General features: G+C 34.9%; 2 protein-coding genes across 3 annotated transcripts; one reads left to right on the top strand and one right to left on the bottom strand.

Annotated features, from left to right (window-relative positions):
• Nucleotides 1-2,008: 2,008 nt before the first annotated feature.
• Nucleotides 2,009-5,989, bottom strand: LOC148981982 (uncharacterized). Its single transcript, XM_089128265.1, has 3 exons — nucleotides 5,730-5,989; nucleotides 5,238-5,603; nucleotides 2,009-4,027 (listed from the first exon to the last, which is right to left on the bottom strand). Exons 2-3 carry the CDS (start codon nucleotides 5,467-5,469, stop codon nucleotides 3,750-3,752), a joined length of 510 nt encoding a protein of 169 aa, XP_088984391.1. The 5' UTR covers nucleotides 5,470-5,603; nucleotides 5,730-5,989; the 3' UTR covers nucleotides 2,009-3,749.
• Nucleotides 5,882-15,129, top strand: syce2 (synaptonemal complex central element protein 2). 2 transcript variants are annotated; one of them, XM_039662800.2, is made up of 5 exons: nucleotides 5,882-5,991; nucleotides 12,577-12,663; nucleotides 12,738-12,814; nucleotides 12,909-13,116; nucleotides 14,663-15,129. In XM_039662800.2, the coding sequence occupies exons 2-5, from the start codon at nucleotides 12,580-12,582 to the stop codon at nucleotides 14,855-14,857; spliced, it is 564 nt and encodes a 187-aa protein (XP_039518734.2). In that variant the 5' UTR covers nucleotides 5,882-5,991; nucleotides 12,577-12,579; the 3' UTR covers nucleotides 14,858-15,129. The 2 variants fall into 2 exon arrangements, with proteins under 2 accessions (XP_039518734.2, XP_039518735.2); XM_039662801.2 differs by lacking the exon at nucleotides 5,882-5,991 and adding an exon at nucleotides 12,107-12,262.
• The last annotated feature ends 13 nt before the right edge of the window (nucleotides 15,130-15,142 follow it).

The following is a 15,142-nucleotide window of genomic DNA, read 5'->3' as shown; positions in this document are numbered from 1 at the left end:
TGGTCAGATGACCCCATCTGTTGTGATTGGTCTACTCTGCTCTGATTGGTCAGATGACCCCATCTGTTGTGATTGGTCTACTCTGCTCTGATTGGTCAGATGACCCAGTCTGTTGTGATTGGTCTACTCTGCTCTGATTGGTCAGATGACCCAGTCTGTTGTGATTGGTCTACTCTGCTCTGATTGGTCAGATGACCCAGTCTGTTGTGATTGGTCTACTCTGCTCTGATTGGTCTGATGGCTAAGTCTGTTGTGATTGGTCTACTCTGCTCTGATTGGTCAGATGACCCCATCTGTTGTGATTGGTCTACTCTGCTCTGATTGGTCAGATGGCCCAGTCTGTTGTGATTGGTCTACTCTGCTCTGATTGGTCAGATGGCCCCGTCTGATTGGTATTCTGCATACAGTGCTTGTCAGAAACAAAACGTGTATTAGCATATCTGAATTTCAGCTCTGGATCTTCCTCACTGTACTTGATACACAGTGATCTGTATGAACAATAGCATCAGTTTTACTGTATCAATTCCATCATAGAAGTCCTCATAGAAGTGCATTAAAGTGCATCAAAGTCTTCTTGACATGTCAACATCACGAATAAAGTTCTTCCAGTCTCAGGTACAACTATAGTGTTTGAGGGTCAAAGTAGACGCTCACGGGGTGCCAATGAAGACCATGGGTGAGCATTATGCAATTTTGTTACATTTTGTTATATCTAATAAAAAAAATAAAAAACATAATAGTGGCACTTTAAATTAATTTACCACTATACATTTTGTGATTCCAGAACTTTCGAGAACAGAACGTACTGTTATGTTTAATATAATTAATATAAATATTTTATTTAGATATATTTATTTTTAATTAGTTAAATTTAATTTCACTTATTTAAATATACAACTTTGTAAGTTTCTAAAGGGGCCCAGGTTGAGAACCACTAAAGTCACATTTAAATTGATGTTTCTGCTAAACGTCTCCTTTTCTCTTGTGCTGTTCTGTGCCTTTTCTAAGTGATATTTCCTTCCTCGGTTTTAGTTGAAAATGACGTAAAAATTTAAGCAGTACGTTTTCATCTCTACGGTACACGTGTACCATATAGTCAAGTTCCATCAACAAACTAAATAAGATTAGTAGCACTAATTCCATTTATTTCAACAAAACTCATGGTTGGAAATGAGTTGGCTGCTTTTCATGTCTCTACATCTACCACTTGTGCACTACACTAAAATTACATAAACACACACAACTGTTCAAAAGTATTTTGTAAAGCTATAAAAAAAAAATGTGCTCAGTTTAATGCGTCCATTGTAACGTTTAAACTTATTTCAAATTAAAAAAAAATTACTGACACCAAACTTTTGAATGGTATTTAAATGTTCTTTATGAACTGGACTTTAAGATTTGATTTGCAGGCTTTGAATTAGCGTCCGACAGACGGTTACACCATGGAAACATGGCTTCAGTAATCTCTTCATTTCCCAGCATCTCTTGTAGTTGGCACACATAATATTATGTAAAAGCACATGTGGAGAGGATGTTGGTTGTTAAGAAGGGGATGAAGCTTTGAATCTCAAAGGAAAGCACTTTTTGCAGAACTCTTACCACTGAAAAAACTGTTTAGATGATTTGAACACAATCCAGATTCGAGAGGGCAGTTGGCAGCGTGTGGTAAATCTGTTCGCCCGCCGATTGCCCTTTGGGGGAGGAGAGGTTCAGGGAATACCTTTGTGACACTGAAGGATTACATCTTGTTTACTTGCTTAAATGTTGTAACATCTTAAGTGCCCGGGTCAAGATAATCCCATATCGTTTGGAAATAACCTGTCTGAGAACAGCTCTACGTTAGCCGTTAGCTGTTAGCCGTTGCTCCATTTACTACCTGTTTGGATTGCTTCAACATCAGACTAGTATTTTCACTTTTGTAGTGTTTGTTTTCTCACAATGAATGTAGACACTATACATTGAAATATGTATACATTGTTATGGAAATGACTTTTTTTCCATGAACACCTTCAGGGTTAGCACAGTTCTTTATTTACAGCATTGTAACCATTCATAACAGTATTAGTTCATTTCTGTAAAAGGCTTGCAAAAAAAGAAAATTCAACACACTTTAGCAAAAATGCCAGTGTAAGAATACAGTATGGTGGTGTTCACACAGCACGTAGGCTACTTATGTTGGAAAAAACTAGTCGGATCGCTTCGCTACAGGATGGGCCGAAGTGAACATAAGATGGCATTCGCAACCCGTTTTACATTAGTAAAGTGAAATGGGAGATTTGGTGAGAATGTCTGTACAATAATGCAAGTTTGCTAATACATAACTAACTGGCTATATCACACATAGTGATGGATTCCTGTAGAGTATTGTGCTAGCAACAGCATGATCATGGGTTTGATTTCCAGGGAATGAAAGTCAAACATTATTATTTGCTGTGAAATGACGTGCCCTGATTAGGGACACAATTAGACGGGGAACATATTAAATAGCCACAGTTTTTCATAGTTTCTCTACACTGTAAGAAAAATACGTTCATGATTTGTAAACACAACATTGTTTTTCTTTTGTCAAATCAACTTAAATAATTAATGTAGTTCAGGTAACATAATATTTTGAGTTTCTGGTGATTAAATCAATCTCCTTAATTGTATTAACTCAATTTTTCCATTTCAATGAACTTAAAATTTTAAGGCAACCAGGTTACTTCATTTTTTTTAAGTTAAACCGACAATATTTTTTTACAGTGTACTAACGTGACCAAAACTGGATGTTGATGACTCAAAATTCTGAAAAAACAGCAGGACTGAAAAAAAACCACAAATGTTGACCAATATTTAAGAAACGATGAATGTGTCCCGTGTGAACAACCCCATGTGGTCTTCAAAATGCAAACTAACAAAAACAAAGATTCTAGTGCATCTATACAATGATAAATCCAATGTCAGCTTGACATCTAGCTCCACTGTTCACATTCAGATGTATTAAAGATTCTCGATCAGCTTCTTGACCCTCTCAAGGGCATTTGGTGTTGCTTTAGGCATCTGTCCAAATAATGTTCCCTTTTTATCCTTCGCACCGCCCATCTCTGATTTCCAAGAGACTGTATCCCGTATAGAGACGCTCCTTTGAGACCATTCGACAATGTTCCGGGTTTATGAAAAGTCTAGACTTGAGTCGTTATGTCATTAATACCAACTGAGAATATAATGCTGAGTCATTCTGAGCTCAAGTCCTGGTGCTTTTTTTTGTCTTGTTTGTTTAAATAATCCTTCTTTTGGGGACGAGTTGAAATGATGTGCTCATAACAGAGCTTTCCGTAAATCGTCTTACACAACAGGAAAAAGTAATATGACTCAAGCAATCCATCCCCTTCGCATTTCCAAATGACTTTTCGGAGTCCAAAAACTCTGGAAAATAAAATGAGCGAGGCTTCCAATGAAGTTGATCCTGCATGTTTCTACCGATGCCAAGGTTATGGGTTTGATTCCCAGGGAAAAGCACAGACTGGTAAAGCATGTCGCTTGAATGCACTGGAAGTAGCTTTGGATAAAAGCGTTGACGAAATGCATGATTGTAAAGGTTATCGGATTCATAATATCACGTCGGTTTTGAAAAGTCGTAAACCAGAGAAAGTGCACAATGTCTTTTTTGGCGTACAACACTTGTCCTTCAATGTGTCTGTTTACTTTGGTCTTGACCCGTCACACTGTCAAAACATCATATGTAGCAACCTTCTTACCTTCTGTCTTTCTCAGGCGTCCCGTGGGATAGTAGGACTGTTGGTCATTGACAGGCTGTTGTTGGAGCTGGATGTGGGGAAGAACGAGGGGATGTAGGGGATAGCGGACAGCAGCAGAGGGCTCATCTGGGGACTGTCGTCCGATGGTAAGGGGATCACCACATCATCCTGGTCCCACACGTGGAAGGCGTTGGCATGTGAGAGAGACAGCGCCTGGGGAAGACGGGTGGGTCTGATACCCGATTTGTCGTCTTTTTCGAGATCATCTTCGTTTGGGCCAAGCACACAGTCTACCATGGGTGACAAGGAAATCGAGAACAATTATTTGGTTAGATCTTTCTAAGGATCAGTTCATTAACATTAGTTAACACATTAGTTTAAATGAACTTAATTTAAATTAGTAAATTCTGGAGATTCATTGTTAAATACAAGTATCTTTTAGTTAATGCACTGTGAACTACCGTGAATAAACAACAACTGCATTTTTATTAACTATCATATATAATGATGTTAGAAATGTATGTTCGACTAATGTTTACAAATTAGACCTTATTGTAAAATCTTATCAATTGTTATATGGTAGAAAGCTTTCGGCAGTGTTAATTTGACTTTAGTTGAAGTATTGTGTCAAACGTTTTTTAAAAGGCAAAAATATCCCACCAAAATCATACTTGAGTGAAAGTTTTGATTAAAAAGTAACAGTAAAGTTATTTTTGTCTGTGCTTTAGAGATTAAAATCAAGAGACATTGTCAAGAGAGGAATAGAGATTTTCTTATAAAGTAATTTAGAGGCCTAAATTCTGCAAAGCAACCTATTTATTCATATTTTTCAATGTCCTGATCATGAGGATACTGAAACCAATATCCTAAATTAATTAATTTAGTTGTCTTCTCTTAAATAAAAGTTACATTAAAATAATGGGTGATTTTTTTTTTATTTAACTCAATCTTATAATATAATATAATATAAGTTATAGTACTTCACACTCATGACTCAAACATGTTTGTATTCAGTTCTTGCATTTTAAGGTTAAAATGTTTTTTTTTCTTCTTTACATTATACACTTTAAGGACCCTTACAAGAAAATCCTCGCTACAAAAACACGGTATTGATCCCTGTATCAGGGATTGTAATAGAGAATAATACCATGACACTTTAATAGATACCATTTAAAATACTCCAGAGCATTGCCATTGTACAAAATAGGCTACATTATTACATGCACCCGTAATAATGATGCCATGCTACTTTTGGTTCTGGAGGTTTTTCCATGTAAGGCTTGCATGGAATACAGAAAAGACAGACTTAATCTCAAATTACTCCAGCAACTCTTTCACAATGGCAATGCTATGACTTTTGACAGCCTGAATCATTATTATTACTCTTTATTTCAGACCTATGGGTCCATATCAAACAAACAAAGAAGATTAAGCATAGAGTTTAGGGTTAAGGTTTAAGCAGCTAAGGTTTAACCACAAAGGTCATAAATCATACCTTACCAACTATATCATTAGCGAGGTCTTTGATTAGATGTCCCACTATGGCATAGGCGACTGCAACAATCACCAGTGCGGCCATTAACAGGTACAAAACCCCCTTTGGTAAGGGAATAAGGTCCCGCTGCACTGGCTTGTAGTCTTTGAACATCGGGTCCTCGCTTGAAAAGGAGTATTGAAAAAAATGCCCAGTCTTATCCGTTACGTTCAAACTTGACTCGTTGAGAAAATTCATTACCAGCCTTTCTTTCAACAAATAATTCCTTCAAAAATTGAGACTGTGTAGCCTATTTGATGGTTCTTTCACGAACTGGCCGCCAATGAATGGTGCTTTGATTTCTGATAAAAAGCTTTTCGCTTTACAATAACCTGGAAAAATGAAATCATTCTGAGGTAAGATTTTGGAAAGAGAATGCATGCTATGGCTAATATGTGTATTCAAACTTCAATATCCAAAACAGTTTAATAATTTAATAGCTTATTAAATGTCCTCACCTTCATTGTTGAAGTTGAAGTTCTTTTATTCACTTAGTTTGTTGTTTCATTGCGTTTGCATCTTCGTTTCTGAGGGTTTCACAGCCTAAATAGACAAGTCCCCAAGTCCTAAGATTCAGGCGTGCTGCGCATGCGCGTCTGAGCGCTGTCCGGTGCTGAAGCCTCCGCGCGCGACTCTCGGTTGACGCCAACGTAATCAATCATTCCGGAGGAACATTTCCAACACCGCCCACTTTCACCCGCTTTGGATCATTGGATAGAGGTAGATAAACTCTTTCATCCCGCCTCCAAGAGGTTGATAATGCCGCCACTGCTCACGTCCCAAGTCCTTTAATTAGCTTAATTAAGTTGGGGATTCCGCGAACATGGTGATCCCTCTGAAAAAGACGTGCTTCCCTATTACTCTCGTTAAGTCCAGTTTACTAATTGCCTTTATTTTGGCGAAAATAAATCACACTGCCTGACAATAGCCAAGTCTTACAAGTAGGATAACGTTAGCGTTAGTCAGAGGGCCATTAACGCTATAATTCATTTAAAAATGATTACGATTTTGACAAAGCATAATTTACTGTTCCAAAACAGCAACCAAAAAAATCCAAATAGTTTTTCGGTGACGTTTTAAAAGCAAAACAGTTTTTAATTTTTATTGGATAGGAAAATCTACATTAAAAAGTGATAGATAGTGGTTGTTGCACGTTGCTTTGTTTATTATTCGTCAGTACAGCTCCCAACGGCAAGGTCACTGTTGCTACGGTAACCACTTCACGCGACTGTGCAGTAGTTCACGAGCGTTTGGCGCAGTTGGATTATACACACTCTGACTTAATAGTCCAGTCATTTTAAGCCAAAATGGGGGTCAACCTTGAACAAATTGCAACAGAAGCAAACTCAACTGATTTTGTATCCTCAATATCTGAGTAAGGAAAAAAAGCCCCGAAGAATCCCATTAGGGGAAAGCTTCGAAAAAGACCCAAATATATCCCATTCAATCGCCTATTTATTCTTTTTCTCACGTAAACAGGGTAAAATTTTTAATCTTTAGATATCATCATGAAAATCACTAAGTTGATTACTTACATCAAGACAAACAAAAAAATGTATTACAAGTTTTTTGCAATTGTTTGTTAACATGGACAAATGGTGCATAATCTCACATATGTGCTAATTTGCATAAATACTCAAACAGATCTAAACATTGGGAATAGCAGGTGAATTTTTTTTTTTTTTTTTTTTTTTAATCTTGTTGACATATAACAGTAAAAGACTTAATGGACTTAAGGTCTGAATGGAACCCATTTAGGCTACCCATGAACATCAATGCAGGAAGAAGTGCTTTAGAAACCAGCCTTTATTAATTATTATGGCAGAGATGGGGTTTGGGGCTGGGTCAGTGGGACTGTACTGGGGGATGAGTCTGAGGGAAGAACAGGAGACATGGGTAAGGAGAATGCAGAAGACAAAAGGTAGGTAAAATAAAAAGTGTCTGGATCAAAAAATCTAATTACGTACACAATGCACTCAATGTCCAAACCCCATCTCTGCCATAATAATTAATAAAGGCTGATTTCAAAGTACCTCTTCCTGTAATGGTTAGCATCAATGGGTTCCATTCAGACCTTAATATTAAGCCTTTTACTGTTATATGTCAACAAGATTCAAAAAAAATATTTTCACCTGCTATACCCAATGTTTAGATCTGTTTGGGTAATTATGCAAATTAGCTAATACGTAAATATATTATGCACCATTTGTCCATGTTAACAAACAATTTCGAAAAACTTGTAATACATTTTTTGTTTGTCTTGATGTAAGTAATCAACTCAGTGATTTTCATGATGATATCTAAAGGTTAAAAATTTTACCCTATTCACGTGAGAAAAAGAATAAATAGGCGAATGAATGGGATATATTTGGGTCTTTTTCGAAACTTTCCCCTAATGGGATTCTTCGGGGCTTTTTTTTCCTTACTCAGGACATATTGAGGATACAAAATCAGTTGAGTTTGCTTCTGTTGCAATTTGTTCAACCTTTTCTCATAAAATGACTGGACTATTACTAAAGTTTTGTTTTTGGAGAACATTCTCATCGTAACTGGTGGAAAAGACAGAGTAGAGTACCGTAAGACACAGACACATTTTTATAAACACAAACTGGAATTAAAAAATGGAAAGATCGCATCCTGTATGTCACTGAATGCTATATACAGTAGAGTAAACCATTATTTATGCAGAATAGGATCAATACAAAACTTATTACTTGTATTTATTGACCTCCATTTTGTCCTTTGCACATGATGTATGAAAGGTGATTCAACATGCCCAGATAATAAACAGGGGAAGAAAAAAAATATAGACTTACAATAGACTTACAATAAAAGATTACATCATAGCAACAATAATATTATGTTGCATCAATATAAACTTCATATGCTTGCTCTTGTGTGGATCAAAGAAAATTGCAAAAAACAAAACAAAACATATAGGCTATACTATAAAAATGCTGGGTTGTTTCACTCCAACTTTGGGTCAAATATAGAACATTTGGGTTACATTTTTTAATGACATTTTTAACCCAACGTTTGGTTTTTTCCATATTTAATCGAATTTGGTTTAAAAATAGCAAACAAAATATAGAGATTTTTTTTTCATTCACTTGGGATAGTTCACCCCCAAAAAAATTAAAATAAAATTAAAACTCATACATTAAAATAAAACTCATACAAACACAAAAGAAGATATTATGAAGATTGTCGGGTACTATGGGTATACTCCCCCCCCCCCCCCCACCCCAACTATGGAAGACTATGGGGTCAATTTACTGTTTGGCAACCATAATATATGCCAATATTCTATCTATATAATATAAAGATATAATATATCTTCTTTTGTGTTCAACATAAGAAAGAAATCCAGAAATACTCTTTGCTCGTAAACAACAACAACAAAAAAAAACAAAAACAAAAAACAAAAAAACAAATGAAGACAGCTGAACATGTAAAATGTATTTTGAAACTCATCATTGTATACAAATCCCCCTAAGCTGTTGTTTTATTACCTCATCTATCAGAGTTCTTCATGTAACTGAAGGTTTCCCTTCATTTTCCAACATTAAAGCAGCACTTTACTAAAAAAGCAAGTATGTTGGAAGTTCTGTCAGGATATATATATTGTCAAATTAATTTTAAGCTACAGTTAAGCAGTGTTCCTCTTACATAACCATTTGAGCTTGAGCAGGATTTGTTGATTTCATAATGTTCCTCTTCAAAATCAGCGTGGCTTGACAGAGGACTATGAGCCACCTGTGTTAGTTGTTCTGTTGCCTCTTTGTCTGCTCAGTGCATTTAAAAAAATCGTTCTGGTAAATACACAAAAAGTTAAACAGTAAAGAAGGGGTCCGATGTTGCATGGAAGTTGGAACAAATGCGATATCAAGAAATTATTTAGAAAATCTCAGAGTCTCATAATATGATGCAGCCCTCATGTCAACAAAATATGTTATTGCTATACATATACATTGGACTTATTGTTTGATCATTGATGTGGTTCTTCTTGAGACTAGAGCTAGTCAGCACAGATTTTACTTTGTTTATAGGTTTATTTTTGTATTTAGGTTTATTTACAACTACCTGTATAGGCTCCCATATGCTTTAGATCTGTAAGATTTGTTTAAATGTTTTTAAAAGACGTCTCTTCTGCTCACCAAGTCTGAAATAAAAAATACAGCAAAAACAGTAATTGTGAAACATTATAACAATTTAAAATAGCTGTTTTCTATTGTGATATAGTGTAAAATGTAATTGATTACTGTGATCAAATCTGTATTTTCAGCATCATTACTCCAGCAGTGTCACATGACAGAAAATCACCTTCAGAAATCACTCTAATATGATGATTTGATGAATATAAAGTTAAAAAAGAACAGCATTTATCTGACACAGAAAGCTTTTATAACATAAATGCTAAAAACATTTTTAATGCATAATAGTATTAATTGCTTTAATTCTTTCTTTAAAAACAAACAAACAAAAAAACATCTTACTAACCCCAAACTTTGGTAGTGTAGTGTATAATGTTAAAAAAGCTTTCTATTTCAGATAAATGCTGAGAATAAAAAGAAGAAATGTTTCTTTTGCTCAAATCATCATATTAGAGTGATTTCTGGGATCATGTGACACTGAAGACTGGAGCAATGATGATGAAAATACAGGAATAAATACATCATAGGAATACATTTTCAATAGATTACAATAGAAAACAGTTTTTAAATTGTAAAAATATTTCATAATATTACTGTTTTTGCTATATTTTGAATCAAATAAAAAAATAAAATGAAAACTGATCTCAAACTGCATGGGAAATTGTGAACAGAATCTGAGCTGTCATGATATTTAGTGCAAAACACTGATGAATACGATCTTTCTGCAATAATGTGTCAGCACGGGTTAATATCAGATGTCTCTCTAAACAGATTGACATCATGCTTTCACAAAATCCTGTTCTCTTTTCTGTATCCCTCACTGTTTTCTATTTTCAGATGAGCTTTTAAATGAAATCTGGCACCTGGTTTGACTTTGAACATTTGTGTGTGTGTGTGTGTGTGTGTGTGTGTGTGTGTGTGTGTGTGTGTGTGTGTGTTAGAAGTCAGTGTCCTCGAAAGTTCTGCATTATCTGATTGTGCAAATTTTTTGTACAAATCCAAGGGTCATTTAATATCTCAAAAACAACCAAAATACAACAGGGGTAATAGGTACTCTAAAAATACTGGGTTGTTTCAACCCATTTTTGGGTCAAATATGGACAAACCCAACCATTGGGTTGAAAAATGTCCATATTTGACCCAAACACTCTAAAAAATGTTGGGTTGTTTTAACCCAACTTTGGGTCAGATATGGACAAACCCAGCCATCGGGTTACATTTTTTAATTACATTTTTAACCCAACGTTAAAACAACACAGCATTTTTAGAGTGCATGCATTTTTATTTTAGAGTTTGACACTAAGTTGTTCACATGGAAAAAATGTTTAGCCTTTAACTAGAATCTTCAGAACAACAGCGTTGGAATTATCTAACATTAACAAAGGTTAATGCTGCTAATGCATTATGCAATAATTAATGCATTATTGACATAATTTTAACAATAGGCTTTTTTTTTCTTTAAAAAAAATCATAAAAAAAAAATCATTGTGCAAATGTAGATCCTTTGCTGCGGGTTGTCCCAGCTGGCTCAGCAACAGGGATTATCTGTGTCCTCTGACACTCATTCATCTCATTATTACTGTCCATTATGTTCTGAGCCAGTGAATGTATCTGCATTTATGGATTAATGCTTGCTCCTCACTGACCTGAGACAGTGCAAATCACGGGGTTAGGTCTCCATATAAAACTCATGTTGTTGGGGTCTGTACATTGTCTGTATAAAAAATATACAGTTTTAAAATACAAATGATATATACTTTTTTGTTCACTTTTCAATTACACTTTGTTTTAGGGGATGTGTGGTACTTTTTTTATACATATTTTGCACATAATTACTCAACTACACCATTACATAGCTTACATCCATTTGAAATATTACATTTTTGTGAAAGAATAAATACTTTAATGATGATGTTAACTAAATATAAGTTATTGTTTCTGGATATTGATCTAGGGTTTTAGGGACAGAATCTAGCTTCTAGCTTCTTGAATCTATCTTCTTTTTTTTTCAATTTTCTATACACAGTATGTGTATAAAAATGCCACAAAAGTTGCCACTTTAAGTCAAGACTTTGTGTGTGTGTTGTTCCACTTTGCATTTGTAGTGTAGTACCAGACCTTCTTTTATATATAATTATAAATTAAGTATAATAAATGAATTACATATATACAGTATATGAAAATGTTTAAATTTTTAACTCTTTTCATTACTTTTTTCCAACCTTCCCATTCATTTTCAATATCAGCAATCGTCAACGAAGACAACAATGTGACTTATTATTATGTTATTATGTTTTATTTTTATTTTTTTACATACCTTCAAAACAACCGAATCAAAGGAGTCCTCAAAGACAATATGTGGGTTAAGGGAACTTGCTTGATTACATAACACAAAAAATGTCTATGGTTTATTGGGCGCATACCAGTCTGTATGTAATTTAGACTAATGTAACGTTACCATGGTAGTCGTTCACTAAAACTATTAAGATAATACATTAATAAAAATTAAAACTACTAATAAAATGAAAAAAGTACATAACGAAATGACTAAAATTCTAAATAAAATTACCATGAAAAATATAAAATTAATAGCTAATGCAAAATATTAATAAAATCGACGAGTGTGTGTTTTTTTTTTTTTTTTTTTTTTCCTTCTACGGCGCGCGTGCAGCCGTGCACGTCACGTGCATGCTCGCGCGTTGTGGACATGGTTGTGGATTTGTAAACAACACAACTTCGATAAAACGAGCAAAACTACCTCCCATTTGTTACTTTGTTACTTTTGACTGTTAAAAAACCCTAGAGACACATAATTCGACGCTGACATATCAAAGAGTGTAAGTTTAAGACGTGCTAATTAAGCAACGAGCTAGTTACAGCATTTAACATGCTAATTTGAACGCGAGATTTAAAAAAAGTTCGTTTGACTTAATTTTTAGCGGTGAAATTATGGATTATTTACCATATTAATTACCTGTACAATAGAAGAAATATGTTATTCTTTGACGCTTTTGGAGGATAATACCATGTGGTTTATATTAAAAGTATAAAAATCACCGCAATATATGTACCCCAGGTCGTGTTTGTATGAGGACGCAGGTTAATTGTCCACGTGTATTCATCATATACATGTGTTAATTATGTTTTTCAGGCTATGGCTCAGCATTTCTTTGGAAATTCAGGCTCCATGACATTGCAGTCAACACCCAAATTGAGTCATCACCATGTATCAGCAAAGGTACATCTGACATACGTGGTCAAATGTCTTATAATATTCTAATTTAAATACTGAAGTGAATCTTTTCTATGCAGGTGCCAGATGATGGTCTTAACTCATCGGGTGAAACGTTATCATTTGTTACCCTAAATGACAGCTCTGAGCAGCAAAGGTGAGCCAGTAATTGAAAACATATTCTTTTATAATACCCATACTATTGTTGATTATATTTATAGTAATTTTACTTATTTCTCACCCTGTGACAGTGAGGACTCTGGTATCGGTGTTTCAAATACCTCAATTAGAAGTTCACCCATCAACAGTACTATGGAAGATGTTGGCATTTTATCTCCAATAAATTCAGGGATAGATGAGATTGGAAAGAAAGCACATGACCTTATTGAGAGAATCAATGAGAGAAGGGCCATGGACCAACATGAGATGAACAGCTTTGAGGAAAAGCTCATTAAAAAGGTACTCATTACAACAGACATACTCTCACATAACCAGACCTTCAGTCTGACTCCATTGGAGTTGTCATTGGCCAATCACAGTTTGTAAAGTTCAGTGTCATGTTTAGGGTTGTGAAAATGTAGTCTATATCGCTACAATAACAAGCACACAACCAATAAGTCATTCATTCAAGAACGTTGTGCAAATTTACTGCAACAATGGTGTATCACTCTTAAATTTTTGAAAACACAGCATTTAGTCGATCCTGATAGGCGTTCATTGTCACAGTTGTAAACACGACAGTTTCTTCTTCCATGAGACAGTTTGGCGTCACGGCGTTTTGTTTTTCCGCGGACCGTTAAAGAATGTGACGCCCACGTCTCCCAGAAACCCTGTAGAATTCTTTGTAAAACTTAAAAAATTTCCAAAGTGTTTCCCATTTTGTGTGCCTAAATGTATCAGACGTTTAGCCCACGGTCCGTGAATGTGACTTCTGAGGCTGGGACTATAAAACAGATATAAACATAAGAAACATTAGTTCATGACTGAAATTGTATTTTTAAAGAGTCAATGCAGTTGGCAAAAATAATACCAAGAAAATAGCATGTTTACTAATATACGGGTATATCATAAAACACTGATAATCATAAAGATAATCAGAAATGAAATGTTCTTTGCAACATTTTCATTTTATGCACATTTTTTTGTTTTTAGATGCACAATACACTTAACTTATACTTAAGAAATACAGTTAGCAGCCCATGCGGATTATCTCATTCTAAAAATTGCTGGGTTGTTTTAACCCAACTTTGGGTCAAATATGGACAAACCCAGCCATTGGGATAATTTTTTTTTTAATTACATTTTTAACCCAATGTTTGGTTTTGTCCATATTTGATCCAAAGTTGAGTTAAAACAACCCAGTATTTTTAGAGTGATATATCCGCTAGTATTGTTCTGTTTTATCTATGCAATGCGGTTTTGATAACAACAAATTAATTGAATAAGCTGTATACACATTTCAGAGGTCCCAAACCTCTGATGAGTGGTCAGGGTTACAAATGTTTTCAGGAAATTATAATTTTCACTTGAGATTTGGAGCCAAATTACAGGGTGTAAAAATTTCACTGTTGGCATATAATGCAACAAAGATTGCTAAAGTCAACAGATTTTAGTAACAGACCTATCAATCTCTGTTTAAATATAAAATAATGATGCTGCCATCTTTTTAAAGTCATTTTTAAGCTGAAAAATTGTCATTTTGACCGCCTTCTACAAAATAATGGATTACTCAGTCAATATACATTCATGACATTAAATATTTTGGCTTTCTTCTACATTTATGTATTTCTTTCACCAGAAATTTTTTTATCAAAATTTTCTTTTAACTTAGGACCTCTGGTTGAGTTGACACAGAATGACCCTATAAATGATTGTGTAACACAGCTCAGCAACAACTGACCTAAAATTATGCAAAATCAGTAATGCAGACTGTACAATTTAGTCTTTCAAATGCAGAGACAGCTTTCAGTGAACTGTAATGGAGTTGCGGTGTGTGTCCGTGCAGGTGAGTGAGATGTGTCAGCGGGTGAAGGAGGAGATGTTTGAGTATTATGAGCAGCACAGTCAGGTCATGGAGGCCAGCATCGCTGAGCTGTCAGAGGTGCTGGAGAGAAGCAGTCAGCTGAGTATGGAGCTACAGGGAGCCAGTCAAACGCTCGCCGCCATCAATAAAGGCCTGCAGCACAACACTGAGCAGTAGAGACACAACCTAACTATAACCTGAGGCAGAGTACACTTTTGGTTTTTGTGTAACTTGTGGTACATACACACATCACAACAAAGGCAGAGTTTTGTTTACTAACAGTAATTTAACTTAAGGAGTAACTGTTCAAAAGTGAATATTTTAGTTAGTGTAGCTGATTTTTTTTAATATAATATGTTAAAGACAGTTCAAATGTGAATGAATATGCTAATCTGATTTATATTAAATGTGTTTCATTACATTGTTTATCTAAAAGACTTTTACTATTATTCCTTCTTTACC

The sequence above is a fragment of the Pimephales promelas genome, chromosome 3 (assembly GCF_988280905.1).
Source record: "Pimephales promelas chromosome 3, fPimPro1.hap1.1, whole genome shotgun sequence".
In the NCBI taxonomy this organism is placed as follows: Eukaryota; Metazoa; Chordata; class Actinopteri; order Cypriniformes; family Leuciscidae; genus Pimephales; species Pimephales promelas.
Note: the sequence above shows the minus strand (reverse complement) of the source record. Positions and strands in the feature narration are given on the sequence as shown.

Excerpts from the sequence above, each read along its gene's own strand:
- LOC148981982 (XM_089128265.1), bottom strand. The coding sequence starts at position 5,469 with ATGAATTTTCTCAACGAGTCAAGTTTGAACGTAACGGATAAGACTGGG. Across the intron at positions 4,028-5,237 it reads CCTCGCTAATGATATAGTTG|ACTGTGTGCTTGGCCCAAAC; the intron begins GTAAGGTATGAT and ends CACCCATGGTAG.
- syce2 (XM_039662800.2), top strand. The coding sequence starts at position 12,580 with ATGGCTCAGCATTTCTTTGGAAATTCAGGCTCCATGACATTGCAGTCA. Across the intron at positions 12,664-12,737 it reads ATCACCATGTATCAGCAAAG|GTGCCAGATGATGGTCTTAA; the intron begins GTACATCTGACA and ends TTTTCTATGCAG. Across the intron at positions 13,117-14,662 it reads AGGAAAAGCTCATTAAAAAG|GTGAGTGAGATGTGTCAGCG; the intron begins GTACTCATTACA and ends GTGTCCGTGCAG.